This window comes from Suricata suricatta, chromosome 2, assembly GCF_006229205.1.
Source record: "Suricata suricatta isolate VVHF042 chromosome 2, meerkat_22Aug2017_6uvM2_HiC, whole genome shotgun sequence".
NCBI classification, from domain to species: Eukaryota; Metazoa; Chordata; class Mammalia; order Carnivora; family Herpestidae; genus Suricata; species Suricata suricatta.
Window position 1 is genome coordinate 134,885,500 of NC_043701.1, and position 27,254 is coordinate 134,912,753.

Genomic DNA, 27,254 nt, shown 5'->3' on the forward strand with positions numbered 1-27,254 from the left:
CTCTCTCTGCCCTTTCCCTGCTCAGGCTCTGTCTCTCTGTTTCTCAAAAATAAACGTTAAAAATTTTTTTTTACAGAAAATGTATTGTTTAGTGTAGTCACCTTCATGAATTACTTTAGCTAGATCTTCTGGATAACTTGCTGCAGCTTCCACATCAGCACTTGCTGCCTCAACTTGAACTTTCATGTAATGGAGAAGGCTTCTTTCCTTAAACCTCATGAACCAACAACCTCTGGCAGCTTCAAACTTTTTTCCTGCAGCTTCCTTACCTCTCTCAGCCTTTATAGAACTGAAGAGAGTTAGGACTTTGCTCTGGAAAAGTCTTTGGCTTCAGGGAATGTTGTGGCTGGGTTGTTCTTGTATTCAGACCACTGAAGCATTCTCTGTATCAGTAATAGGCTGTTTTGCTTTCCTATCATCCATCTAATCACAGGAGCAGCACTTTTAACTTCCTTCAAAAACTCTTTTGTTGCATTCAGACTTGACTAGCTGGCACAAGAGACCTAGTTTTCAGTCTATCTCGGTTTTTGACATGCCTTCTCACTAAGGTTAATCATTTCTAGCTTTTGATTTAAAGCGAGAGACATGTGACTCTCCCTTTCACTTGAACACTTAGAGGCTTACTATAAGGTTATTAATTGGCCTGTTCTCAAAACTGTTGTGTTTCACGAATAGGGAGGCTGAAGGAAAGGAAGAGAGATGGGGACAGCCAGTCAGTAGAGCAGTCAGAACACACACATTTGTCAATTAAGTTCATTATCTTCTACAGGCACAGTTCATGATACACCTGTCCTCCCACAATTACAATAGCAAAATCAAAGTTCACTGTTCACAGACCACCATAACAAACATAATAATAATGAGAAAGTTTGAAATATTGTGAGAATTACTAAAATGTGACACAAAGACATGAAGTGAGCAAATGCTGTTAGGAAAATGGTGCTGATAGACAGACTTGCTTATCACAGGGTTGTCATAAACCTTCCAACTTGTAAAAACACACAGACACACAAAGAAACAAAAGTTTCATTGCAAAGTGCAGTAAAGTGAAGTGCCATAAAATGAGGTATGCCTGTAATGTTGTATAGACATTATGATAACAGGTATCTTTGTCTTATTCTTGACTTTAAAGGAAATGCTTCTAAGTTTCACCATTTCACATCATAGTGCAGACTTTAGAAGATACAGGTTCAGGTTTTAAAAAAACTTAGTTTGCTTTTTAAAAAATCACAAATGAAAAAAAATAAAAATAAAAAAAAAATCACAAATGGGTTTTGGGGCATCTAGGTAGCTCAGTCAGGTGGAGCATGCAACTCTTGATCTCAGGGTCATGATGTTGGGCATAGAGCTTACTTTAAAAAAAAAAAACCATGAATGGGAAGAATTGTAGTCAACAATTTTCTGTGGTTGAGTCTTTATTTTGTTGCTAAAACTCATTATTTGTGCCTTCTTTCTTTTTTTAAATTCTTAATCAGTCACACAACAAGTTTATTTACCAGTCTTCAAAAAAGGCAGTTTATGATTTTGTTAATTCTATTATGCCCTTGTTTTAAATTACATTTACTTCTACTCCTTATTTTTTCTTTTCTTTTTAATTGAGATATAATTGACATATAACATTAAATTAGTTTCAGGCATATATTCCTTATTTTCTTTATTATCCTTCTTTTGGGTCTCCTTGCTTTCTCTTTACTAATTTCTTGATTTAAATGCATAATTCATTGGTTTTTCAACCTTCTTTTCTAATATATGTATTTAAGGCAATATATTACCTTCTCCATATTGCTTTAATTATATCCCATTATTCCAATATATAATGATTTTGTTTTTTCATTCCCATTTCTACTGAAATGTGAAATCCACCCTAAAACTTAAAAGCATAAAACACAATATATTATTTCTCACAATTCTATGGGCAATCTGGGCCATTATTCTTCTGGTTTTTCCTGGAATCACTCATGCAGTTCTAGTCATCTGAAAATTTCGCTAAGGCTGGAAGGTCCAAGGTGGCCTCAGCTTAACTATTGGTTGGGGTATTTCAGTTCTTCTCCAGCTGGACTTTGAACTTCCCATAGGCTAAACTGAGCTTCTTCACAACTGATGGTCCCAGAGTGTTAACAGAACAAAAACAGTAGCTTCAGGACTTCTGTAGGCCTAGATTCTGAGAACTCACACAATATCACTTCTATCATATTCCACTAGTCAAAGAAAGTCCCAAGTGCCACTCAAATTCTAAGAGGAGAACCCACCTCTTGGTGGGAGGAGTGGCAATATCACATTGCAAAGGGGGTGGGCAGAAAAATCATAATTAAATGTGGGCCATTATTGTAAAAACCTACTGGGATGTATGTCAATTAATCCTCAATAAAACTGGAGAAAAATCTACTGGAAGGCCTGTATCAGTTTTGTAATTCTGTGTAACCAAGTACCATAAATGTAGTGGCTTGAAACAATATTTCTCATCTCACAATTTCCATAGGTCAGAGCCTGGCATGGCTCAACTGGTTTTCTGTTTAGACTCACAAGGCCAAACTCAAGGTATCATCAGGGTTGGGTTCTTATCTGGAATCTACTTCCAAGCACATACATGTTATGGATAGAAATCAGTTCCTTGTACTTGTAGGTTGGAGGGCCCCCATTTCCTTGATAGGCCACCCACATTCCTTGATATGTGGTCCCTTTCCATCTTCAAGCCAGGAATTGTGTATTGAATCTTTTCTGTGCTTTGAATTCCTCTGACTTCTCTATTTTCCCCCAGCCAGAAAATAACTCTCTGCTTTTAAAAGATTCACCTGATTGGTATAAGCCCACGTGCATAATCTCTGTATACATCTGCAAAATCCCTTGGGGGTTGGTAATAGCTTTCCTGATGGTTTTGTTCTGAAGTTCTCTTCTAGCACTTTCCTTTGCCCCAAATCTCCAGTCAGGCCTCATCTTGAGTCTCTTCAAATAGAACTCACTAAGGAAACCTTTAAACCTGATAAACATTGTTTCAATGAACAAATCAAAGCACACCTGGTAGAAGGTCCAAATACTCTACCACTAAAAAAGCAAGGAAGAGCTTTGCAGAGGACTGACCAGTGGGATAGAGCAGCCAAAACACAATAGCAGAGTGCCTGCAACACACTTCTTAAAATGCCAGGCCCTGGGCAGTGTATGACCCCTTTTTAATACAGTAGTACTTGCATATGCAGAACACATAAGAAGCTATTAAAATATGTAAAAGGAACCTAGCCAAAATGATGAAACAGAAGAATTCTCCTTAAAAGAAAATCCAGAAAGAAATGACAGCCAGAGAATTGCTCAAAACAGATATAAACAATATACCTGCACAAGAATTTAGAATAACAGCCATAAGACTAATAGCTGGGCTTGAAAAAAGTATAGAAGACAGCAATCTATTACTGCAGAGATCAAAGACCTAAGAAATAGTCACAGTGAATAAGAAATGCTAGAAGTTAGATGCAAAGTAAACTAGACATGGTGACAGCGAGGATGGAAGAAGCAGAGGAGACAATAGGTGAAATAGAAGATAAAATTATGGAAAATGATGAAGCTGAAAGTAAGAGGGAAAGAAAATTACTAGATCATGAGGGGAGAATTAGAGAGCTAAGTGATTCCATGAAATGAAATAATATCCATATCATAGAAGTTCCAGAAGAAGAAGAGAAAGAGAAAGTGGAAGATAGTTTATTTGAACAAATTATAGCTGAGAAGTTCCCTAAGGAAACAGGCATCCAAGTCCAAGAGGCACAGAAAACTCCCTTAAAAATCAACAAAAACATGTCAACATCACAACATATCATAGTGGAACTGGCAAAATACAAAGATAAGGAGAGAATTCTGAAAGCAGCTAGGGACAAATGGGCCTTAACCTACAAGCATAACACATAAAGGTAGTAGCAGACCTGTCCATTGAAACTTGGCAGGCCAGAAGGGAGTGGCAGGAAAAGTCAATGTGCTGAATGGTAAAACTATGGAGCCAAGAATCCTTTATTCAGGAAGGCTGTCTTCAGAATAGAAGAGATAAAGACTTTCCCAGACAAGCAAAAACTAAAGGACTTCATGATCACTAAACCAGCCCAGCAAGAGATTGTAAGGGGGACTCTGAGTGGAAAGCACCAAAGACTACAAAGGACCGGAGACATCAACACAAACATGAAACCTACAGATAACACAATGGCACCAAATTCTTATCTTCCATTAACTACTCTGAATGTAAATGGACTAAGTGCCCAATCAAAAGACATAGGGTGTGAGAAATAAGTTGAAGAATTATCTGAGCTTTCACCAATGGGTTAACAAGGCTGAGGCCAGAAAGCTGCCACAGGGCGAAAGTGCCCAGTGTAGAATAAAGCATAGAGCAGAAAGCCATTTCCAAAGGATGAAAGTGAGAACAGGTAGGGGCTGAAAGCCCCTTTAGCAGGGCAAAAGTGCCCAGAGATAATTAGCAAGAAAAATGTCTTGTTAACCCTGAGGTAGTATGTTCTATCTGTCTTAGCCCCTAGAAAAGTTCAGATACACAGACCTGGTGCCTGGTGCCTGCAGTAAATGGCTATCTGCTTGGCACCAGGATTTTGATTTGTCTTGATCCTAACTCCTAACACCGCATACCTTCAAAACCCACTTTCTCTCACACACGTGAGTTAATGATAACTGTTTTATTGTTTCTTTCTGAACATCCATCATGTATGTAAGCCTTTTGATCCTAATAAATACAGAGAAAGGACCTATTCAGGGCTCTTGTCTCCTTTTGGACATTAGCCTCTCATATTCAATTCTGTATCCACTCTCTTGCTGGACAAGAGAGAACTCCAGACTCGAAGTCTGCAATAATAGGGTATCAGAATGGATAAAAAAAAAAAAAAAAGAAAACCCAAAATCCATCTATATTCCTGCCTACAAGAGACTCATTTTAGACCTGAGGACACCTTCACATTGAAAGCGAGGGGATGGAGAACCATCTATCATACTAATGATGTCAAAAGAAAGCCAGAGTAGCCATACTTACTTACATCAAACAAAGTAGATTTTAAAACAAAGACTGTAAATAAGGGAGGGATTATATCATTATTAAGTGTCTACCCATCAAGAAGAGCTAACAATTGTAAATGTTCCTGTCCATAATGTGAAAGTATCCAAATATATAAATCAATTAATCACAAGCATAAACAAATGTATAGATAATAATACTGTAATTTTAGGAGAAGTTAATACTCTACTTGGAGCAATGGACAGATCATCTAGGCAGAAAATTAATAAGGAAAGACTGGCTCTGAATGACACACTGTACCAGATGGGCTTAACAGATATATTCAGAACACTTCATCCTACAGCAGAAGAATACACATTCTTCTTGAATGCACATGGAACATTCTCCAAAATAGATCACATACTGGATCACAAAACAGCCCTCAACAAGTATAAAAAGACTGAGATCATACCATGCGTATTTTCAGATCACAATACTATGAAACTTGAAATCAATCACAAGAAAAAAATCTGGAAAGCCCCCAGATACATGGAGGTTAAAGAACATCCTACTGAAGAATGAATGCATTAACCAGGAAATTAAAGAAGAAATTAAAAAATATATGGAAGCAAATGAAGATGAAAACCCAACAGTCCAATCATTTTGAGATGCAGTAAAGGCAGTCCTAAGAAGAAATTACATTGCAATTCAGGACTATTTCAAGAAGCAAGAAAGGTCCCGAATATACAACCTAACCTTATACCTAAAGGAGCTAGAAAGGCAGCAGCAAAGAAAGCACATCTGCAAAATCCCTGACAGAAGTACCTATATTATTATTTGATAATAATAATTATCAAAATAATGGGATAATAATCTTACAGGGAGGGTAATAATCTTACAAGGGAGGGTCATCTTTAGAACTCTACCCACCATGAGAAATTGTCATGTGATTTTTCTCTTTGACCTATGAATTAACTACATGTCTGAATTTAAGTTTATAAATGTAACTATGTCTTCTAGCATATCTTTTAATTGTTTACTTACAATTTCACTGTAGTGTGATCTATATACCTTTGTTGAATATCTCTTTGTTGTCTAGCATATGGTCAACTTTTATGAACAAATCATCTAAACTTGCAAAGAATATGTATTCTCTAATTATCAAGTGCAGAGTTCTATATTGGTGTTTGAGGTCAATCTTTTTTTTTAATTCAAATCTTACATATCCTCATTTTTTTTCTATTTGACCTAGCAGTTTCTACAAGACATGTGTTAAAATCTTCCATTTTGACCCTTTTAGTTTAAAGATAAAGGAATTGAGGTCCATCGGCTTTAAGTGACTTGCCCAGGATCCTGTGGTTAGTTGTGGCAGAGTTGGGGAAGAACTCAGGTGTCTCACATATTGACATTCAAGAGAATATCCAAAGAGAAAATCCAGCCATTTTAATTTTGTTTATTTCTCTTATAATCACAATACTGTCTGCCAGTTTGAGGTCATATTGACTATTGAAAAACTAAGAGTCATTCTCATTCTTCCCCATTTAATCTTAGACTGAATTGCAAGTTATTTAATTACAGGAGAGTTATTTTCTATAGGTAGAGCAGCTATCACAACTCCCATAATACGCCCTTCCTAATTTCCCATGTACATCAAGGATAAGCACCCTCAGCCAGCAGTTTAACAGAAAGGAGTGTTTCAGAAAGTCTAATAGAGCATCTCCTTCACTGGCCTTTGGCCTTCTTTACATTCTGATACAAGAGCACTCCCATTTTAAAAAATGTATTCATTATTTTTTAAATTGAAAACACTTTAACAGAAAGGGAGCTCAGGAGTGAAGTCATTGAATATAACTAGATACCTTTTAAATATAAATAACATATATTTACTGATTAGTATCAGTAAATGTCTAGACTATCTATCCCAAATTCTAGACTCAGAAAAAAAACCCAGAGACAACTGCAAAGAAGATGCTTTGTAGTTATCAGATGCATTTTTAAAACAACAGACTCTCTGGGAAAAATCACTCTAGTGTATCCGATATTTCTGTTGAATAATCTATTTATTTTTGTTGGTAATACATTTATGTTTGCACCTTTATCATCAGCCTTTATTTTTTTAATGTTTATTTATTTATTTAGAGAGACAGAAAGAGCAGGGTAGAGGCAAAGAGAGAGCTAGAGGGAGACTAAGCAGGATCCATGCTGTCAGTGCAGAGCCCAGTTTGGGGCTCCATCTCACAAACCAGGAGATCATGGCCTGAGCAGAAATCAAGAGGTGGATACTTAACCAACTAAGCCACCAAGTGCCCCCATCAGCCTTTATTTTTATAATAGATTCTTCTATAGCTTATCCAGGTCATACACAACTAACAAAGGGGGAGAACAGAGAGGATATTTGAATGACTATACACAGAACGCATACCAATGTCCTAGGCTTGAGAGCGCAGGCAGGCCAAGAGGCATCAAGGAGGGCAGCGGGAGAACGGCCACCACCCTCTAGTATCATCTGCCATCCGACTGCACCATCTGTCATTACTCACCACAGCTCCTCATTCAGCATTCCTAATACCAACCCTAGATTCTGAATACCATATCCTTCATCTCGAGGAAAGGGATGCACAGAGTTGGGCTGCTTAGCACACCTGCCCAGGGATTGCAGAGCAGCTTAAAAGTGCCACAGAGAGACCACGCAATCCAGAACACTGGCTGACAATTAGTCCTGGCCCACCCCACTCCTGCTCACCTATGACCAACAAGCCCAAGTGACTTGCTCTTATTTTTAGAATCTCCTTTCCATACAAACACACTTGAGTATATGATTTTTAAGCATATTCCAAGTAGCAGCTTCTCAGACTTGGCCTCCCCTTTCTCATAAGTATAATAACCAAATCTGAAACTCACTAAACCTCAACTATCATGCATTAATGGCCATCTACCTATTTCTTGCTTTACTCAGTTTCTCACCTCATTGCCCTAAAAGGGCACTGTGTAAGGCTAATAAACACTCACTTTGAGGCTGACCAGAGCCAAATATGCCCATACTTCAGCATTGTAGTTGTTCAATGCATTGGCTTCAGAGAGAGCATCTTCGGCTTCTGTGAACTCCTCCAGCTTGATAGAAAAAAGAAAAGTATGAGTTAAGTCAAAGCAGTTTTCCCTGAAGCCAGCTGGAGTCAGTGTAGCTGAAAACATTATGTTCAAATAACATTGGTGTGTGTGATCTATACAGATGTTTTCAAATTTTTAAATTTTTTTAGCAGCAGAATTCTTTCCGGTTAAAAGCAGAACTGCTGATTAAAAAGCCAGGTAGGGAAATCTGGAGTCCTGCCTGCTAGGCTCTCAACTTACAGCCCTCTCTTCCTCCTTTCCTCTAAAGCAGTACCATCAGGGCATCCATGAACCATGGAACTTCAGGTGCCAGGACTGGAAAACCAGAAGTATTCACTATTGTGTGTGTATCATTCAGGGATTTCCCCATACACAGTGGGCTGTCAGATACATTTGTAGTTTCTTCCTTTACATTATGCATCCCTTTCTTAAGGCTAAAGTCCCATTAGCCTGTCAAAATACTATTGTTCAGACAGCTTCCTTTCCCCTAATATTAGTTATTAATACCACAATCTTGAGGAATCAATACAATATTCAGACTCTAGAATTCTCCCTGAGCTCTGGATACATGGATATCATTGCTGCTTCCTAAAAGTGAGTTTGCTTTGTAAAATCTTCCAAAAGGTCACCTAAGGAAGAAATAAATCACTCTTCTCCCCAGGAAAGTAGCTCTTATTTTTTACTGTTTTAGAAAAGATTATGGGTTTCCAGGCCCAAGACAATATGGAGAATGACCTTTAAGCAATGCCCAGACTTTGGTCCACATCTTAAATGTCTCTAACATACTGATTCAATATTCAATCAAGGTACTGATTTACTATTCAACCAACATTATTCAATCAATTATACTTGTTAATGATTTCTTCTGTGTCATGCAGTATACCAGGTACTGTCAATAAAAAGATAACATACAACCTTTGCTTTCAAAGAGTTCACTGACAGCTATGTACAAAAAATAAATAAAACAGTGAAAGCCCCAAAACATAAATAGTTCCAACACAGAACAAACATTTCTATAATAAAAGCATATATATGATCTATTAGAGGGACATAAGAAAATGGGAATATTTCTGCCCTGAAATTAAAGGGCAGCTTCTGAGAAGAAACATTTCTAAAGTGAATCTTGAAGAATAAAATATTGTTTACACTACTCAAAACAAATAGAAGCACGACTTACGTTGAATAGTCTGTACAACTAGTTTCTTGTACTTTTGACAGAGCAGTCAGTTTTCTACTAGCTAGAAATATTTTACATTCTTTCTGGGAAGGTGGAACAGGGGAGAACATGGCTTATGCATAAATTATTATATGTCCCAGCCTGGGACAGTCCTTCTGTCCTGGTGAAATTATTAATAGCACCCTTTTCATTCTCTGAAGTGTCCTGATTAGTATGGCAAATTACATGGTCACTTCATTTATGCATCCAAACCAAGGGACACCATGAAGTCATCAGAAATCATGTTATAGATTCTTTGGTGATGCTATACTGTTTAAATGGAAAAAAGATTACAAAGCAGTAAATATTTATAAGGAAAATGTATTCAAATGTTAACAGTGCTGATCACTGAGTGGTTGGATTACAGATGCTTTTATGTTTTCTTCACATTTTGTATCTTCCAAATGTTCTATAATGAACATATATTACTTTCATGCTTAAAAAAACAGCAGTAAGGAAGAGGAGACAGGGAATACAAACAATTCATTTGGTTGTTATCGCTGTCATTTAATAAGAAGGCAGAAAGTATGGGGAAAGTATGAAGAAAAGATTAAAAATGTAAATCAGGAAAAAATAAGAGAGTAAGTTTTTAGGAGAAAATGAAAGGGTCAGAATCAAAACTACATTGAAGAAAATAGACATGAAGAGGAGGATGCATAAGAAAGAAGGAAAGAGTGACTGGAGAGTTTTTAGGGGTCATGGAGAAAAAGTCTACCAGAAGCTGTAGCAGCTCCTTTTGAATACGGAAGGCCATACAACTTAATAAATACCAATCAATTTCTTTAATTTAATTGAATAGATTATTCATTTATCATATAACTTTCCCCTTAAAGATAACATCATAAAATTAAGAGTTTCTGTACCAAATACCATGAAATTTTTAGTTTCCTGCTTCAGTTTTTTGTGTGATGTTTGAAAGAATGTTTTCAAACATCACACAGATGTGTGTTTGACTGTTCAGTGTACTGAACACCTTTGAAAAGTAATTTTTCCCACACATTACAAACTTCCAAGGTGCTTGGAAGACCAAGGAATCAAGGTCAGCTGTATTCACAGTCTTGAGCCTCCATCCTCTTACCCGATAACAGGCGATTCCCAGTCCTAGCCAGGTAAGGCATGAAGGTGATCTCTTGCAGACTTGCAGGTAGGTTTGCTTTGCCTTTTTATACTGTAGAAAGAAAGCACCCCTAAGCTATTGTTCTTCTGGAAGTTTCAAATGCTGTTTTGCTAAGATAGTCATGGGGCATCCGTAGTTGTACCAAAGACCAATCTAAGTTAAAGGAACCCTTAAATTGTTTTTGTTAAGACAAACGTTTTTGTTTAGAGCAGTTTTAAGTTCACAGCAAATTGAAGGGAAGGTTCAGAGATTTCCCATATACCTCCTGCTGCCACCATGCACAGCCTCTCCCATTATCAACATCCCCCATCAGAGTGGTACTTATGAAACTACACTAATACATCATCATCACCTGAAGTCCATGGTTTATCTTCAAGTTTGCATGTGCATTCCATACATTCCCATACATACATTCCATACATACATTCCATAGGTTTGGACAAATGTGTAATGACATGTATCCATTATTAGATTGTTTTTTAAATTTTTAATGTTTATTTTTGAGAGAGAGAGACAGAATGCAAGCAGGGGAGGGGGAGGGAGACAGGGAGACACAAAATCTGAAGCAGGCTCCAGCCTCTGAGCTGTCAGCACAGAGCCTGACATGGGGCTCAAACTCACTACTGCAAGATCATTATCTGAGCTGAAGTCAGACACTCAACTGACCGAACCACCCAGGCACCCCATTACTAGAGTATTTTCACTGCCCTAAAAATCCTCTGTGCTCCATCTATTCATCACTTCCCTTCCTCAACCCTTGGAAATCACTGACTTCTTTACTGTCTCCATAGTTTTGTCTTTCCCAGAATGCCATACAGTTGAAATTGCATAATATGTAGCGTTCTCAGCTTGGCTTCTTTCACTTAGCAATATGTATTTAAGCTTCCTTTATGTTTCTTCATGGTTTCTAGCTGATCTCTTTTTAGCACTGAGTGATACAGGAAACCCTGAGATAAACTAAAAAAAAAAACCAACTTCAAAAGAAATCGAGCACGTCTTGCCTTGTATCTCCAATGCGAGAGATGCAAGTATAGACAAGCTTCAGAAAATAGCCTAAGAATTGCTTGCCTTGACTACAGAAGTCAGAGGCTCTATTCAGATGCAGCTTGCAATGATGTCAGAAAGTGACACTCATTCTTTCAGTGAAGTACACTGCAGTGGGACAGTGATTTTTCTCTCTCAAGCCTATGTGAGCCATCAAGTTATAAGGCATTGAAACTTCTTGTTGCTGTGTTTTATTTTATATAGAAAGAGAATTGGGTGTTCTGGGGGGAGAAATGGAATGAAGTCAAAACAAAAACACAGAATCAAAAGGACTGTGGCAAAATGTTGATAATTGTTAACATGGGATTACAGGCCCTTGTTGGTTCATTATACTATTTGGTCTATTTTATATGTATTTGAAATTTTCCATAACAGAAAGTTTCTTTTAGAAGGTCTTGGGGTGATTCCTAAAATATGGAGAGTAATTACTAAAGAGTCAGGTCAGAGTGTCCTGTGGAATGGGGCTAGCTAGCCTCAGCCAAATGAACTATAATAAACCTCTGTGTTGAGGAAGAAGTTTGGAGAAGGTCTTTTGATATTTTTCATTAATAAAGTCAAGCAAAGAATGTTTTTACTACTGTTGATAAAAGGAAGTTTGCTTAAATAGTAACTATAATAACATTTATCATATAAATGTATACATTTATGATACACCTTTTTAGTATCATAATAGTTAAAACCACAGATTCTAGTATTAGACTATCTGAGTTTGGATCCTGCTTCTATTAATTTCTGGTTTATCATTGGTCAAGTCATTTTACCTTTGGATGTAAAGGACCATTGTTATATTACTATGTTTAGTCCACACAGATGGAGATTAATGCTTGAACTGTAGTCAGGCCCCAGACCATAACTGATTTATTTACATGGTTATTCCTCATCCTGTACCGCTCACCTCTTTCTCTTCCAGATAGATGTGCCCCAGTCGCAGGAAGATGAAGTGCATCTCAGAAGCATCCACTACAAAACTAATGGTTCGCTCATAGCATGCCTTGGCCTCAGCATGATTTCCACTTAGAAAACAGAGATGGCCCTTCATGCCCCAGACATTAGGGTTCTGAGAAAGTAAAGAACAAGTAGGACCTGGGATGAGGTGGGTAATGATCTTTGCTTAACATTTAAAATTAGATTAAGTCCTTTTTTCTTTTCTAATAGCATTCACTTAGAAAGAAGGCCATTCAGTTGCACTGGGAGATATTTTTCTAGGTCTGGTCTCTCATTTCTTTCCTGGATTATTCAAAGCCATTTTGTTTTTGGGGTAAATATTAAGAAAAACATTCGGATATAACCAAGAGAGTGGTCACAATGAGAAAACAGAAGTCCAGAAAACTTGAAATAGATTAACTATCTGCTAAAGAGCTATCCTTATCTTTTTCTCTGCCCTTTGCAAAACTCATAACTGCTTGAGAAAAACAAGTGGAAGGACATACATGAGTTTACTGACAGCTGATGACCTCTACCTCTGGTAACGAGAAAGCTACCCATGATTTGGCATCACCACCTTTAAGAAAGGCTGCTTGCCCCTCTTCCAAACTGAACTCAAGAGGTTCTAGCAAAAGCTATTACCAGGTAGTCCATCTGGGCTGCTTGTTGAAGGCATTCCTCGGCCTTGGCAAAGTCCTTCTTGAGAAGGTGTGTCTGGGCCAGCACCAAGTAATACTCACAGCTGGGACCTCCTTGAGGGCATAACAGCTCATGTGCAAGCACTCTGTGCACATACTATAAGGAAAAATCAGATTATAAGGAATACGTAAATGGCCGCATTGTGTCAGCTCCATAGCTCTTGCAGTTGAATATTATGTCCCTGATAACAACTAATAAGAAACCTAATAGGATAAAATGATTATCAACTTCAAAAAGCTAGAGGTGAATTATAAAGATTCAGCACATCATGGTTCCATTACCAGCTACTCACATAGTCACCAAATGTTGACATTCTAGTCTTGCTGGTCATTGTACTAGATGAGTTTTCATCTGTATTTGTTAGATAGCAGACAAAAGCACTTCATCAATCACTCCATTTATACATGAGGTATAACATTTTCAGGGCAGCTGTACTTACTAAGGAAACGTATAGTAAAGCAAAACCTCCCTTTCTAAAATTCTAGACTTGAGATCTTGGAAACATAAATGTCTGTATCTGACAAGCTCTCATTTATATTTGCCAGTTTTATACTTTGGGTTATTCTTTGTTTTTAATACTCTATGAGGTCTGCAAATTTTACAAAGTCAGATGTACTTGCTAAGCAGAGGGGAAAGCCCTTCTTTTCTTCTCCCTCTGTTCCCATCTTAGCCTACAATATAGAAACTCCCACTGACACACCTTCTTAGAAAAAGAGCAGGAGAAGGCTCTTTGGTTGTTCCCTCCCTGAATTGCCACCTGCATTTCTGGCTCTTTGGCATGGGGTGATAGTGACTTACTTAGTCCAGGAGACAGAAAGCCTGTTTCTCTACAGGAAAGGTTAATGTGTTAAAAGTTCCTGTTTGATGCAGCCCACTCCTAGCCAGCTCATAACTCTTGCCCTTTCGTGAGCTTGCCCACCCTCAAGTGGAACATGCACTCTGCAGGATCAGGGCCAACTCTTCTGGCTCGTGGATCTTGCTCTCTCTCCCACTCCTTGCTTCATGGATATATTTCTTCTTTCCCATGTGGGTAGGCAGACCTCACAGGATGCTCTTCTCTGGGAGGAAGGGGCAATTCTCCAGGAATTCTACCTGTGACTGCATGAGTAACTCAAATCTGAGACCAGCCACATCTCTAGCCCATTTTTCAAAAAGTTTTATTTATTTATTTTTTTTCCATAATATTTTACTGTCAAATTGTTTTCCATACAACACCCAGTGCTCTTCCCCTTAAGTGCCCTCCACCATCACCACCACCTCTTTTCCTCCTTATTTATTTATTTTGAGAGAGAGACTGCAGTCACACATGTAGGGTAGGGGCAAAGGAAGAGGGAGAGAGAATCTTAAGCAGGAGGGAGAGAGAATCTTAAGCAAGCTCCATGCTCAGTGCAGAGCCCAATCTGGCAATCCATCCCAAGACCGTGAGGTCATGATCTGAGCTGAAAGGAAGAGTTGATGCTTAACTGACTAACAAGTGCCCCTCCAGCCCAATTTTACAAATAAAAATATTTTAATATTTTTATTCCCCATATAGCACCATGTATCTGTTTCCATTTGTTTACAACCTAGAAAGGAAGAAGGGTATAATTAGGCTCCTGTGAACCCCCAACTTTAGGCTACATATACCTTTAGAATCTGATTTTGCTCTGCTGGTATTCTGCAGGGAGCAGATGTACAGTGAGGTCTTCTGATGCTCTTGGTAGAGAGTGGTTTATAGTTGGATATTAGCACCAATGGGCCTATGCATGCCTTCAAAAGCGTATTTGATTTCTGTATCATAATATTAAAGCTTGGAAATATACCACTGTGGATTGAACAAGTACTTCACTAAAATATTTCCATCTACTTGCTCTTTTCCAAATATTCTTACCTGCACAGCATTGACCTTCATCAAGAAGCGTATGGTCTCCATGAAGATAGTGGCAGGAGTTTGGGAAACACCATAAGGGCCGGGATGCAAAAAGGTTGATGAATCATGACGTTTTGATGGTTCTGAAAATATTATGTTAAAAGAATAGATAATTAGGTGTAAAGGAAAAGAATGTTGGAAGCTCAGACATACCAAGGTAGCAAGGAGACTATTCTAATCTATGAGAGAGATTATAACATGAAAAGCAATAGATTCCTCTATAGCAATGATCCCCAAAGACCTCGGGAGGTCTGAAGGTTAGTCTACTGGTGGTTCCAAATGCAAGTCACAATCAAATGAAATGTTTTTTAAAGTATGCAGATCATTCTAAATGTGAAACACAACCTGTAGATATTATAAAAATGATCATCGTTAGAAAATCCTCAGTCTGGGGCACCTAGATGGCTCAGTCAGTTAAGCATCTGACTCTTGATTTCAGTTTAGGTCATGATCTCATGGTTGTGAGTTTGAGCTCCACGGAGCACCATGTCCATGCTGTCAGTGCGGAGCCTACTTGGAATTCTCTCGCTACCTCTCTCTGCCCCTCCCTCTCTCCGTCTCTCCCTCCCTCTCTCTCTGTCTCAAAATAAATAAACTTAAAAAAAGAAAATCATAAGCCTCTAGTAAGCTACTTCTCTCAGATCAATATAAATCCTTGCTTACAGAAAGCGCTACACTATTGAGTTTGGATTATCAGAGTCTAGCCTCATATGAAGGAACTTAGGTGATATGCAAAATAATCAACTTCAAACAAGTTAAGATTGCCATTTTGGTAATCATTGTCTAGTTTGTTCATGCCCTTATTTTAAGTGGAAATCTTTATTCCTAAGTACCTTTCTTTGCTGGTATATCTTTGAGAAGTATATTGGATGGTTTTTGGTTGATAGTTGGATCTTGAGATTGTAGGGACAAAATGTGTTCTTGTGAACCAGACTGCAGTTTGGAGGATTCTTCAAGAATATCATCTAGAATGTATGATGGGTCTCTTGGTCCTAAATAGATTAAACTTTAATGAGAAAAAAGTCCCACCTTTCTACATTGCATATTAAAATGTTATTACAAGAGATAAAATATAATTATTTTCAAAGCATAAGAAACATATTTCCTAAATATTGCAAAGGACAGACTTCTTTTGCAAACTTTTTAATATTTATTTTTTAATAGATTTTATTTTTAAGTAATCTCTAGATCCACATGGGGCTCAAACTTACAACCCTGAGATCAAGCATCCCGTGCTCCATGACTGAGCTAGCCAGGTGCCCCAGACTTTTCATATTTCTGAATAATTTGAAGAGTACAAGCTAAACTGATAGCACAGCTGTCTATAACTATGACCCCTAGTCCAATCTTGCTGCTCACCTAAGTTATAATAATGTCAAACAAATACCTATTATAAAAGTTATTGCTAAACCCAGAATGTCAAGAATCTAAAAGAGAAGGCTAACATATTTTTAGATTAAATTAAAACTCCTTTAGTACAGGAATTCTATTCATCTTATCTCAGTGTTCAAAAATCACCGCCATCATCGTTATAAGTAGCTATATTTGAGCATGATGTGTAGGCCAGGAATTGTACTAAAAATTGTACTAAAAACTTTATTGTATAATCTAATTTATTCTTCACAACATTCATTATGCTCCTTTGAACAAAGTGAAACACAGAGAATTTAAATAATTTGTTGAAGCTCCAAAACATGTCTTGCGGTCTCTCAAATAAATAAATGTTTGATAAATTTTTAAAAAAGCAATGCCAGGCAGAAAATGATCAGTGCCATCTAACTCCTAATTAGAAGAGGTCACCCTCAACTAGACCAAAAGATATGGCTTTGAAAAATAGGTAGATGTTGGATAGGTAGAGGAGGAGGGGCATTTAAGGGTGAGAGCATGCCATTGGCAAAAGCACGGAAGTAGTGAGCTAATTTTTTTTTAATGTTTTATTTATTTTTGATACAGAGAGAGACAGAGCATGAGAGTGGGAGGTGCAGAGAGAGAAGGAGACACAGAACCGGAAACAGGCTCCAGGCTCTGAGCCAGCGGTTAGCACAGAGCCTGATGCGGGGCTCAAACCCACTAAGGTGAGATCTGACCTGAGCTGAAGTCGGAGGCTTAACCGACTGAGCCACCCAGGCGCCCCGTGAGCTAATTTTTTTAATGTTTATTTTTGAAAGAGAGAGAGAGAGCGAACATGAGTGGTGGAGGGGCAGAGAGAAAAAGAGACACAGAATACAAAGCAGGCTCCAGGCTCTGATCTGTCAGCACAGAGCCCAACACTGGGCTTGAACCCACAAACCTCGAGATCATGACCTGAGATCAAGTCAGTTGCTCAACTGACTGAGCCACCCAGGTCCCACAATGCTGGGGAATGGGAGGAACTGTCCCTGTCTGACCTCTGTTCTCAGAACCCTGGGAATATGGGACTTTATGAAGTCCCATGAGGGCGTGCAGGACAGAGCCTTCCTGGTCACCAGCCAAGTGGGTCAGGAACCACGTCGCTGGAGATATACCCACACGCCAGTACAAGTTGTTCCTGTTCTGGCCTTTCCTTATCCGCACCTATTGTTTGGGTTAAAACATTTACTGCTGACTAAACATTTACTATGCTCTTCATGCTTGTAAGGAGCGTATAAAATAAGATGCTGTTCCTAATAAAATTTGCCATTAGCCATCAGCCCTTGGTCCACCTCCATTAGCCATCAGCTTTTGGAGACGTCCATGTTTCCATTGTCTTTTGGGAAAATCCCTGTTTCCATTGACCATCAGCCTTTGGGAATATCATTGTGTCACTCGTCGTATCCCCAGAACCCCTCCTCATGAAGGAAAACCTACCATACCCCAAGAACTAATTTTTTAAGATTATTTATTTATTTATTTATTTATTTTGAGAGGGGAGGAGTAGAGCCAGGGAGAGAATCCTAAGCTGCTAAGCAGGCTCCACTCAGCAAGGAGCCCAAAGAGGGGCTTGAACTCACAAACTGTGAGATCATGACCTGAGCTGAAATAAACAGTCAGATGCATTGGTGAGCTAATTATTTTATTTTTTTTTTATTTTTTAATGTTTTATTTTATTATTGAGACAGTGAGAAACAGAGCATGAGCAGGAGAGGGTCATAGAGAGAGGAAGACACAGAATCAGAAGCAGGCTCCAGGCTCTGAGCTGTCAGCACAGAGCCCGATGTGGGGCTCGAACCCACGAACCATGAGATCCTGACCTGAACCAAAGTCGGCCGCTTAACTGACTGAGCCACCCAGGCGCCCCTAATTATTTTAAAGGGTATTAGGGATTACATGACAAAAATGAAGGAAAGACAGGTGGGAGCTAAACTGAACAGATATTTTAATGCTAGGATTTTTTGTCTATAGACAAAGAGAAAACAATGAAAAGTTTTGAAAGGAAAAATTGCAAGATGAAAGCAGTATTTTATGAAGATTACTCTAGCAGTGCCACATAGTAAGAAGAAAGAAATGCAGACAGAGACAAAGAGGTTTGTACTACGGCTGTTAAAACGATCGGGGTATTTGGTAACGAAGAGTGGTGGAAATTTAAAGGGAAGATGCAAGGAGCACTTTGAAAGAACCAGCTAGTCTTGAGAATTAACCTGATAGAGGGATGGGGAAAGTTCAATATAGAAATTAAGAGGATGCAGGGATGACTCAGATCATGAGCTTGAGTGCCTAATATAGTGATGCACAGTCAATTTGGGAGATGAGGAGTTAAGTTCACTAGCAGAAAAATCCAGCTCCTAGGTTCTGGAGGGATGTCAGGGCTAAATACAGAAATTTGAGAGTCATCAGTAGTAAACGGAAAACTGTGAGTGCAGGTGAGCTCTTAGAAAGTATGACTATATTATTGGGAAATGATTACATCTAATGTGTGTAACAAGAGAGAGAAGCTCATAAAAGAAACCCAAACTGTTGGGAGATGTAGGAGGGAATCCAACATGTATTTCAGGAAGGAGAGAGTGGTTAAATATTTCAGACTAATGATTGAGGAGTAAGTTATGATCTTAGTGGAAAATATGAATATCCAACTTTTCTTTTTATGTATAATAAAGTGCTCCCTTTTGAGTATATACTTCAGTGCATTTTAACAAATGTATAGACTTAATGTAATCATAATCACAATCAACATACAAAATATTTCTAACACCCCAGAAAAGTCCCTTGTGTTCTTTGAAGGTAATCCTCAACTCCCAGCCCAAGGCAACCAATAATCTGCTTTCTGTCAATACAGAATAGTTTTGTCTTTTCTAGAATTTCATTTAAATGTAATCATATAGTATCTATTCTTCTGCATCTGGCTTATTCACTTAGCATAATGTTTCTGAGATTCATCCATGTTGTATGTATCAGTAATTTGTTTCTTTTTATTGTTGAGTGGTTTTTTATTGTGTAAATAAGAGAAAATTTATTGTCCATTCATCAACTGATAAGCAGTTGAATTATTTCCAGTTTTTGCCCGCTATAAATATATCTGTTGTGAACATTTGTATACAAATTGCAATGTTTCCATTTCTCTTGTGTAATACCTAGGAATAAAATTTCTTGCTCATGTATATCTATTTTTAAACTGCCAGTTTTTCCAGTGGCTGTTAGCATTTGGCACTCCAAACAAAAGTTTGAGAGTTCCAGCTACTTTACATCCTGGCTATAGCTTAGTATTATTATTTCTAAAAATTTTAACTATTCTAGTGGTAAATTGCATTGATTTTTCAAATGTAAGACCAAACTTATAAACTTACTTCAATTGGATATATTACCTTTTATACATATCGGTGAAATTCATGGACTAATATTTGTTAAGAATTTTTGTATCTAGGTTCATGAAGGCTATTGGTATGTACATTTCTTAGGATGGCTTTGTCTGGCTTTGACTATCACAGAGATAACTATAGGTAAGCTGTGGGAAGTATTCCCTCTTCTATTTTCTGAGTCTATGATAGGAATGGGGGAGGCCTGCAGTTTTTGTTGTCTTTTTTTTAAAGTTTATTTATTTATTTTGAGAGACAGAAAGTGAGAGGGAGGGAGAGATAAAATCCCAAGTGCAGAGCCCAATGCAGGGCTTGAACTCATAAACTGTGAGATCATGAGCTGAGACAAAATCAAGAGTCAAACACTCAATTGACTGAGCCACTTAAGTGCTCCTGTCTTTTCTTTCTTTTAAAAAAATTTTTTTTAATGTTTATTTACTTTTGAGGGAGAGACAGAGACAGAGATAGAGAGAGAGCAGGGGAGTGGCAGAGAGAGAGGGAGACACAGAATCTGAGGCAGGCTCCAGGCTCTGAGCTATCAGCACAGAGCCTGATGTGGGGATTGAACCCACGAACTTCAAGATCATGACCTGAGCCAAAGTTGGATGCTTAACCAACTGAACCACCCAGGCTCTTATTTTTTTTTAGTAGAAGTATTTAAAGCATAAATTTCCTTCTGGGAACTAATTTAGTTCACCTTACAAATTTTGGTTTTTGTGTTATCATTACATTCAGTTCAAACTATTTTGTAATTTCTTCTTTGAAGTTATTTAGAAGTGTATTGTTTAAGTTACAAATACTTGAGGCTTTCCTATATATCGAGTCATAAGCTGATAGATGCTCAACAATTGGTTTTGGATATGTGAGGAGGCTGGGTTATAGTGTTTGCTGATTTCTATTTTATAAATTCTCCTATCATAGCTGATTTCAAGCAACCAATGTTACATCACTGCATGAAGAGTTAGGAAGAGATGCAAAATAGCGTACCATTATGTAATATTTCTACATATGAAAATAATTAGACATAAATAACTTCAGCAGTGTAGCTGATAGTAAAATAATAAAGAAGTGATATGTTTTGAATATGAGCTTTTTTGGGTTATTTTTGTTGTTTTCTATTTACATGGAGCTTTATATATTAAGACTTCACATAAGTGCTCCCAATTGCTACTTGTAAGTATTTTTTTAACTTTTTATTTTGAAATAATTATAAATGCAAAGGAAATTGCAAACACAAAGCATGTAGTCCCATGTACCCTTACCAGCCTCTCTACAATGGTGACATCTTATAGTATTGAATAATATCAAAACCAGGAAACTAATTCTGATACAAAACCGTTTGCACTAAAAACCTCATTCTATTTTTGCCAGTTTCAATATACATTTGCATGCGTATGTGTAGGTGTGTGTGTGTGTGTGTGTGTGTGTGTGTGTGTGTGGTTCTAAGCAATTTTATCCTATTTATAGATTCTTTTAACCACTACCATAATCAAGATATACACTGTTAGTCAATAAAAGCAAAAATCAACAAGTGAGGCTCTGTGAAACTAAAAAGCTTCTGTACAGTAAAAGGCAACCTATAAAAAAATGAAAAGGTAACCTACTGAATAGGAGAAAATATATGCAAATCATATATCTGATAAATGGTTAATATTCAAAAAATATAAATAATTCCTACAACTCAATGCAAAGAAAAAAAACAATTTTATTTTAAAAGTTATCAGATGATCTGAATAGACATTTCTCCAAAAAAGACATATAGCTGGCCAACAGACACGTGAAAAGCTTCTCCACATCACTGATCTTCAGGGAAATGCCAACCATAGCCACAATGAGATATTACTTCACGTGCGCTAGAATGGCTATCATCAGAATGACAAGAAATAACAAGTGTTGGTGAGGATATGAAGATAAGGGGACCCTTGCACTCTGTGGTTGGGAATGTAAAGTGATACAGCCACTATGGAAAACAGTGTGGAGTTTCCTCAAATAATTAAAACTAAAAATGCCCATATGATCCAATAATTCTACTTCTGGGTGCTTATCCATAGGAAGTGAAAATAAGAACCTGAAAAGATATATGTACCCTCCCACGTTCATTGCAGAATTATTTATAGTAACCAAGACATGAAGGCCACCTAAGTATCCATCAATGGATGAACAGATAAAGAAAATGTGGTGTGCATATATACAATGGAACATTATTCAGCCATAAAAAAGAATAAAATCTTGCCATTTGCAACATGGAGGACATTATTGTGTAATATTAGCATGTTATTATGTGTGGGGAAGCAGCAGCAAGGAGCCAGTAAGGAGAGTGTGATCGAGCAAAGCTCTCGTGCCCTTACAGCCCTTGCGGCTGATCCAGTTCCTCACAGGTTAATTCACTTGAGTTAAGATGTTATTGCACCAATGTCCTTCACACTTTGACACTCTTATAATAACAGTAAGAAGAGATGTAAAGTTCCCAGGAAAATGTTGTAACAATAACTGTGACAACAGAAAAAGTTTTGTCTAGAAAAAACCCTCTCTTAGCTGTGGCTGTTTGTATAAAACTGCTTGCATGTGAGAAATAAAGTGGCAATCTGGGCACCGCTCCTGTTGTCCCTCCCGTTCCCATCCTCTGATTCTCTCTTCTTTTCCTCATTCCCTTGCCCTTGCGTCCCTGCTTCTGTGTGCCCGTGCGCGCACTACAATTATGCTATAATATCCTCATGATATAGAGAAAGACAAACCCCATATGATCTCACTTACATGTAGAATATTAAATTAAAAACAAGAACACAAAAAAAGAGCCTTGAAATCATAGATACAAAGGATAGATTGGTGGTTGCCAGATGCAGGGGATAAAAGGTAGGTGAAACAGTTGAAGGTGGTCAAAGGGTACAAACTTCCAGTTAGAAAATGAACAAGTCAGGTAATGTACAGCATGGCGACTATAGTTAATAATACTCTATTGTATAAAGTTGCTAAAAGAGTAGATCTTTTTTTTTTTTTAGAGAGTAGATCTTAAAAGTTCTTATCACAAGAAAAAAATTGTAACTGTGTGATGATGGATGCTGAGTAGACTTACTACTATTCAGTGATCATTTTGCAAAACATACAAATATTGAATCATTATGTTATATATCTGAAACTAAATAATGTTATATATCAATTATACCTTAAATAAAAAATATACAAAGAACTCTTAAAATGCAACTATAAGAAAACAAAAAACAAAGCCTGATTTTAAAATGGCCAAAGGGGTGCCTGCAGGGCTCAGTAGGTTGAGTGTCTGACTCTTGATTTCAACTCAGGTCATGATCCCAGGATCGTGGGATCAAGCCCTATGTCGGGCTCCACGCTGAATGTGGAGCCTGCTTAAGATTCTCTTTCTCGGGGTGCCTGGGTGGCTCAGTTGGTTGGGCCTCCGACTTCGGCTCAGGTCATGATCTCACATTCGTGGGTTCGAACCCCGCATTGGGCTCTGTGCTGACAGACAGTTCAGAGCCTGGAGCCTGCTTCCGATTCTGTGTCTCCCTCTCTCTGCCCCTCCCTGCTCATGCTCTGTCTCTCTCTGTCTCAAAAATAAGTAAAACATTAAAAAAAATTTTTTTTAATAAATAAAAATTTTAAAAAAAGATTCTCTTTCTCTCTCTTTCTGGCCCTCTCCCCTGCTCTCATGCTCTCTCTCCCTAAAATAAAAAAGTAAAAACAAACAAAAAAAATGATCAAAGACCTTAATATATACCTCACTGAAGAAGATATACAAATGGCACATAAGCATATGATATTCCTCATCAAATATGTTAATAAAAAGAGAGACCACACATGTGTAGGGGAAAGGAGTATATAAAAAAAATCTCTAAACATTCCTTTCAACTTTGTTATGAACCTAAAACTCCTCTAAAAAATAAAGTCTGTTAAAAAATAACTGATTAATATAAAAAATTTTAAGTGAAATTTGAAAACCTAGATGAAATTGATGAATTTCTAGAAAGCATAAAATACCATGAATAACACAAGAAATACAGAACACAAATACATTAAATATTAAGAAAATGAAATGGTAACCAGACACCTCCTGCAAAAAACCAAACAAACAAAAAAAACAAAACAACCACAAAAACCCCAGGCTCTTGTTGTTTTATGGTTGAGATCTGTCAAACTTTCAAGTAAAAATCAGTTCCAATCATACATAAGTTGATAAATAATATATAAATAAGAAAATTCTGGAATAAATAAGAAATAAATAAATAAGAAAATTCTGGAAATTTCCTGTAATTCTAATATTTTAGACATGCAAATTCACTGATGATGACAGAGAGATGCTTGGTGGTTGTTTGGAAATGGGGGCAAGAGAGAGCAAATGGGCACAAGGAGACTTTTGGAGATTTGGGATATGTTCATTACCTTGATTGTGGTGATGTTCCCATGGGTGTGTTCATATGTAAAACATATAAAATCATATGGGTTAAATGTACAGTTTATGAATGTCAATTATATCTCAGACAAACTGTTGAAAATTTACACTCTGGACACAAAATAACAATATGCAACAACATGTAAACAAAATAACATATGCAAGAAACACATAAAGAAAAACACACATATTAAATTAAACACATTAGAATCGGTTGATTTCCTAAAATGGAGGAAAGGAGAATGGCAATGAAGAACAGGGGAAAAAAGGGAGTATGTGTGTGTGTGTGTGTGTGTGTGTGTGTGTGTGTGTGTAAATAAATAACTAAACTTAAAAACCACAAGAGCAGGACTGAGAGTGTTGGAAAAGAAAGTGATGAGACAATGAGAGAAATTTCCTCTGCTACAGTGATATCCCTCTTATGCATACACAGAGTAAATTCTCTAAGACTCAAAAACCTGAATAGCAACAGTAAAAGCTTCAGACTTTCAATCGTATGAATGAGGAAATCTTTAGAAGGAATCTTTCCTGGTATACCTGGGACAACTCAAAACTCCATCTACTGACTCATTCAACAAATATTTACTAAGTACCTACTATATGCTAGGTCCTATTCATAAGGCCCGTAACTTTCCCAGTAGCCACTCGTCATCTCCATTTCCTAGTCCTACCTGCTGCGGCTTCCACTTTCACTGCTGTTGCAGCACCATTAGGGATTCCCCAAGGGCCTAAACTGGATTCTACTTTCTCTCCTTCTTCAGTGTATTCTACAGTACCAGTGCTCCCCTGCTTCGTCACTTGTGCCTGAAGTTGTTTGAAGCCTTCATGAAATGCCATTTCCATTCGAATATCATTGTTTTGAATTTCATAGTACAAACCTGAGAAAAGAAAGATGCTAAAATAAATGTGACTGGTTTTCTATTTCTACTACCATATACTGAAGAATTGCAACATTTCACTTGCCTCTTTCCCAACTTTTTCCCGAAGTTTAGGAACTACATGATGAGCTATTAGAGAATGAAAAGAGAAAGAGAGACTCTTATAACCGAAGAAAACACATTCATATCACAGGAAAATACCATACCAAGTAAAGTCCAGGCTACAACATTCGTTGGCTCCAAGCAAGTAGCATCCTCAAAGAAAATTTCTGCCTGCTCATAGTTCTCCATCAAGACAGCCAGGATACCACACAGCAACAAGCTGAGAAGAGACCAGCAACGTGATTTACAGCATAGTCCTATGTCACAGTCGTGGAACCAAAAAAATTTCATACAGAAGCTTATCTGCTCCTACTCATCCTTCACCTCCCTTCCTTCCACCCATACCTGTGGATATGATTCTGGTTCAGGGAAAGGGCTCTCCGAAAACACTCCTGTGCTTTGATGTTGTCCTCAGTTAGGAGGCAGAAGGCACCATAGTCCAGCCAGTGTTCCAGGTTCTGGGGCTCACGGACCAACCTCTATCACATGAAGCATTAGGAGGACCAAGATTGTTGTACACTATGTCATATTTTTATGTACATAAAGCCATAAATACCATAAGTTTTTTTTTGAGACAGAGAGAGAGAGAGAGAGAGAGAGCACGAGTGGGGGAGGGGCAGAGAGAGACACACACACACACAAAATCTGACACACAGCTCCAGGCTCTGAGCTGTCAGCACAGAACCCAATGCAAGGCTCAAACCCATGAACTGTGAGATCTCATGACTTGAGCCAAAGTAGGACACTTAACCAACTGAGTCACCCAGGTGCCCCATAAATACAATAAGTTTTATGAATGCAGAAACTATGTCATTTTTTGTTTACCACTGAATTTTGAATGTCTAGCAAGTCACTGTTCTGGCTCATAATATGTGATGAATAAACAATTATTGGAATGATTTAAAAATTAAAATTTTAAGTCATTGTTTCTTAGTGTCAATGTTCTGGTTACCATAAGCTCATCCAATTACTTGGAAACCTAGATTCATTTTATAGTTAATTTTAAAGATTCACTTATAATAATTTTTGTCATAGTCTTAGATGGCAAATATAAATTTAAGTACAAATATGTAAAAAATTATCTTATAAGCGAAAATTACAAAACATGTTGAAAGAATTAAAGATGACATAAAAAAATCAAAACACATCCAATGTCCATGAATTGAAAGACTTAATATTATGAAGACGTCAATACTGTCCAAAGCAATTTACAGATGCAATATAATCTCTATCAAAATCTAATGATACTTTCTGCAATAAAAAAACCCATCCTAAAATTTACATGGAATCTTAAGGGGCCCTGAATAGTTAAAACAATCTTGAAAAAGAACAAAACTGGAGGACTTCAAAACTTACAAAACTACATCTGTGTGGTACTGGTATTAAGACAAATATATAGAACACTGGAATAGAATAGAGGTCAGAAATAAATTCTCACATATATGGTCAAATGATTTTTGACAAAGGGGCCAAGACCATTCAATAGGTAAGGACAGACTTTTCAACAAACAGTGGTAGGAAAAAAAACTGGATATCTGTATCCACATGTGAAAGAATGAAGTTGAACCCTTACTTAACACCATTTACAAACATTAATTCAAAATAGATCAAAGACTTAAATGTTAAGACCTAAAACTATAACACTTTGAGAAGAAAATATGGCAAAATAGCTTCACGATTCTAGACTTGGCAATGATTTCTTAGATATGATACAAAAGGCACAGGCAACAAAAGAAAAAACAAACTGGACTTCATTAAAAACTTTTGTACATAAGGGGTGCCTGGATGGCTCAGTCAGTTAAGCATCCGAACTCGGATCAGGTAATGCTCTCATGGTTTGTGACTTCAAGCCCTGTGTCAGGCTCTGTGCTAAAAGCTCAGAGCCTGGAGTCTGTTTCAGATTCTGTGTCTCCCCATCTCCCAATTTCTTTCTGCCCCTCCCCTGCTCGTGCTCTGTCCCTTTCTCTCAAAAATAAACATTAAAATTTTTTTAACTAAAAAAAGCTTTTGTGCATCAAAAGAAACTATCAACAGAGTAAAGAGGTAACTCATACAATGGGATAAAATATTTGCAAATCATATATCTGGTAAGGGATTAATATTCAGAATATAAAAAGAACTATTAAAATTCA

The 27,254-nt window shown here is 37.4% G+C and overlaps 1 protein-coding gene across 1 annotated transcript in view; it reads right to left on the bottom strand.

The window, feature by feature from the left end:
- Positions 1–27,254, bottom strand: part of CFAP70 (cilia and flagella associated protein 70) — an 87,164-nt gene that overhangs the window by 11,544 nt on the left and 48,366 nt on the right. The window contains exons 11-19 of the mRNA XM_029919805.1: positions 25,468–25,601; positions 25,227–25,342; positions 24,814–25,020; positions 15,823–15,981; positions 14,951–15,072; positions 13,024–13,176; positions 12,353–12,514; positions 10,375–10,464; positions 7,982–8,083 (exon numbers count right to left, since the gene is read on the bottom strand). Of these exons, the coding sequence (XP_029775665.1) occupies positions 7,982–8,083; positions 10,375–10,464; positions 12,353–12,514; positions 13,024–13,176; positions 14,951–15,072; positions 15,823–15,981; positions 24,814–25,020; positions 25,227–25,342; positions 25,468–25,601 (1,245 nt within the window). The remainder of the gene's footprint in view (positions 1–7,981; positions 8,084–10,374; positions 10,465–12,352; positions 12,515–13,023; positions 13,177–14,950; positions 15,073–15,822; positions 15,982–24,813; positions 25,021–25,226; positions 25,343–25,467; positions 25,602–27,254) is intronic.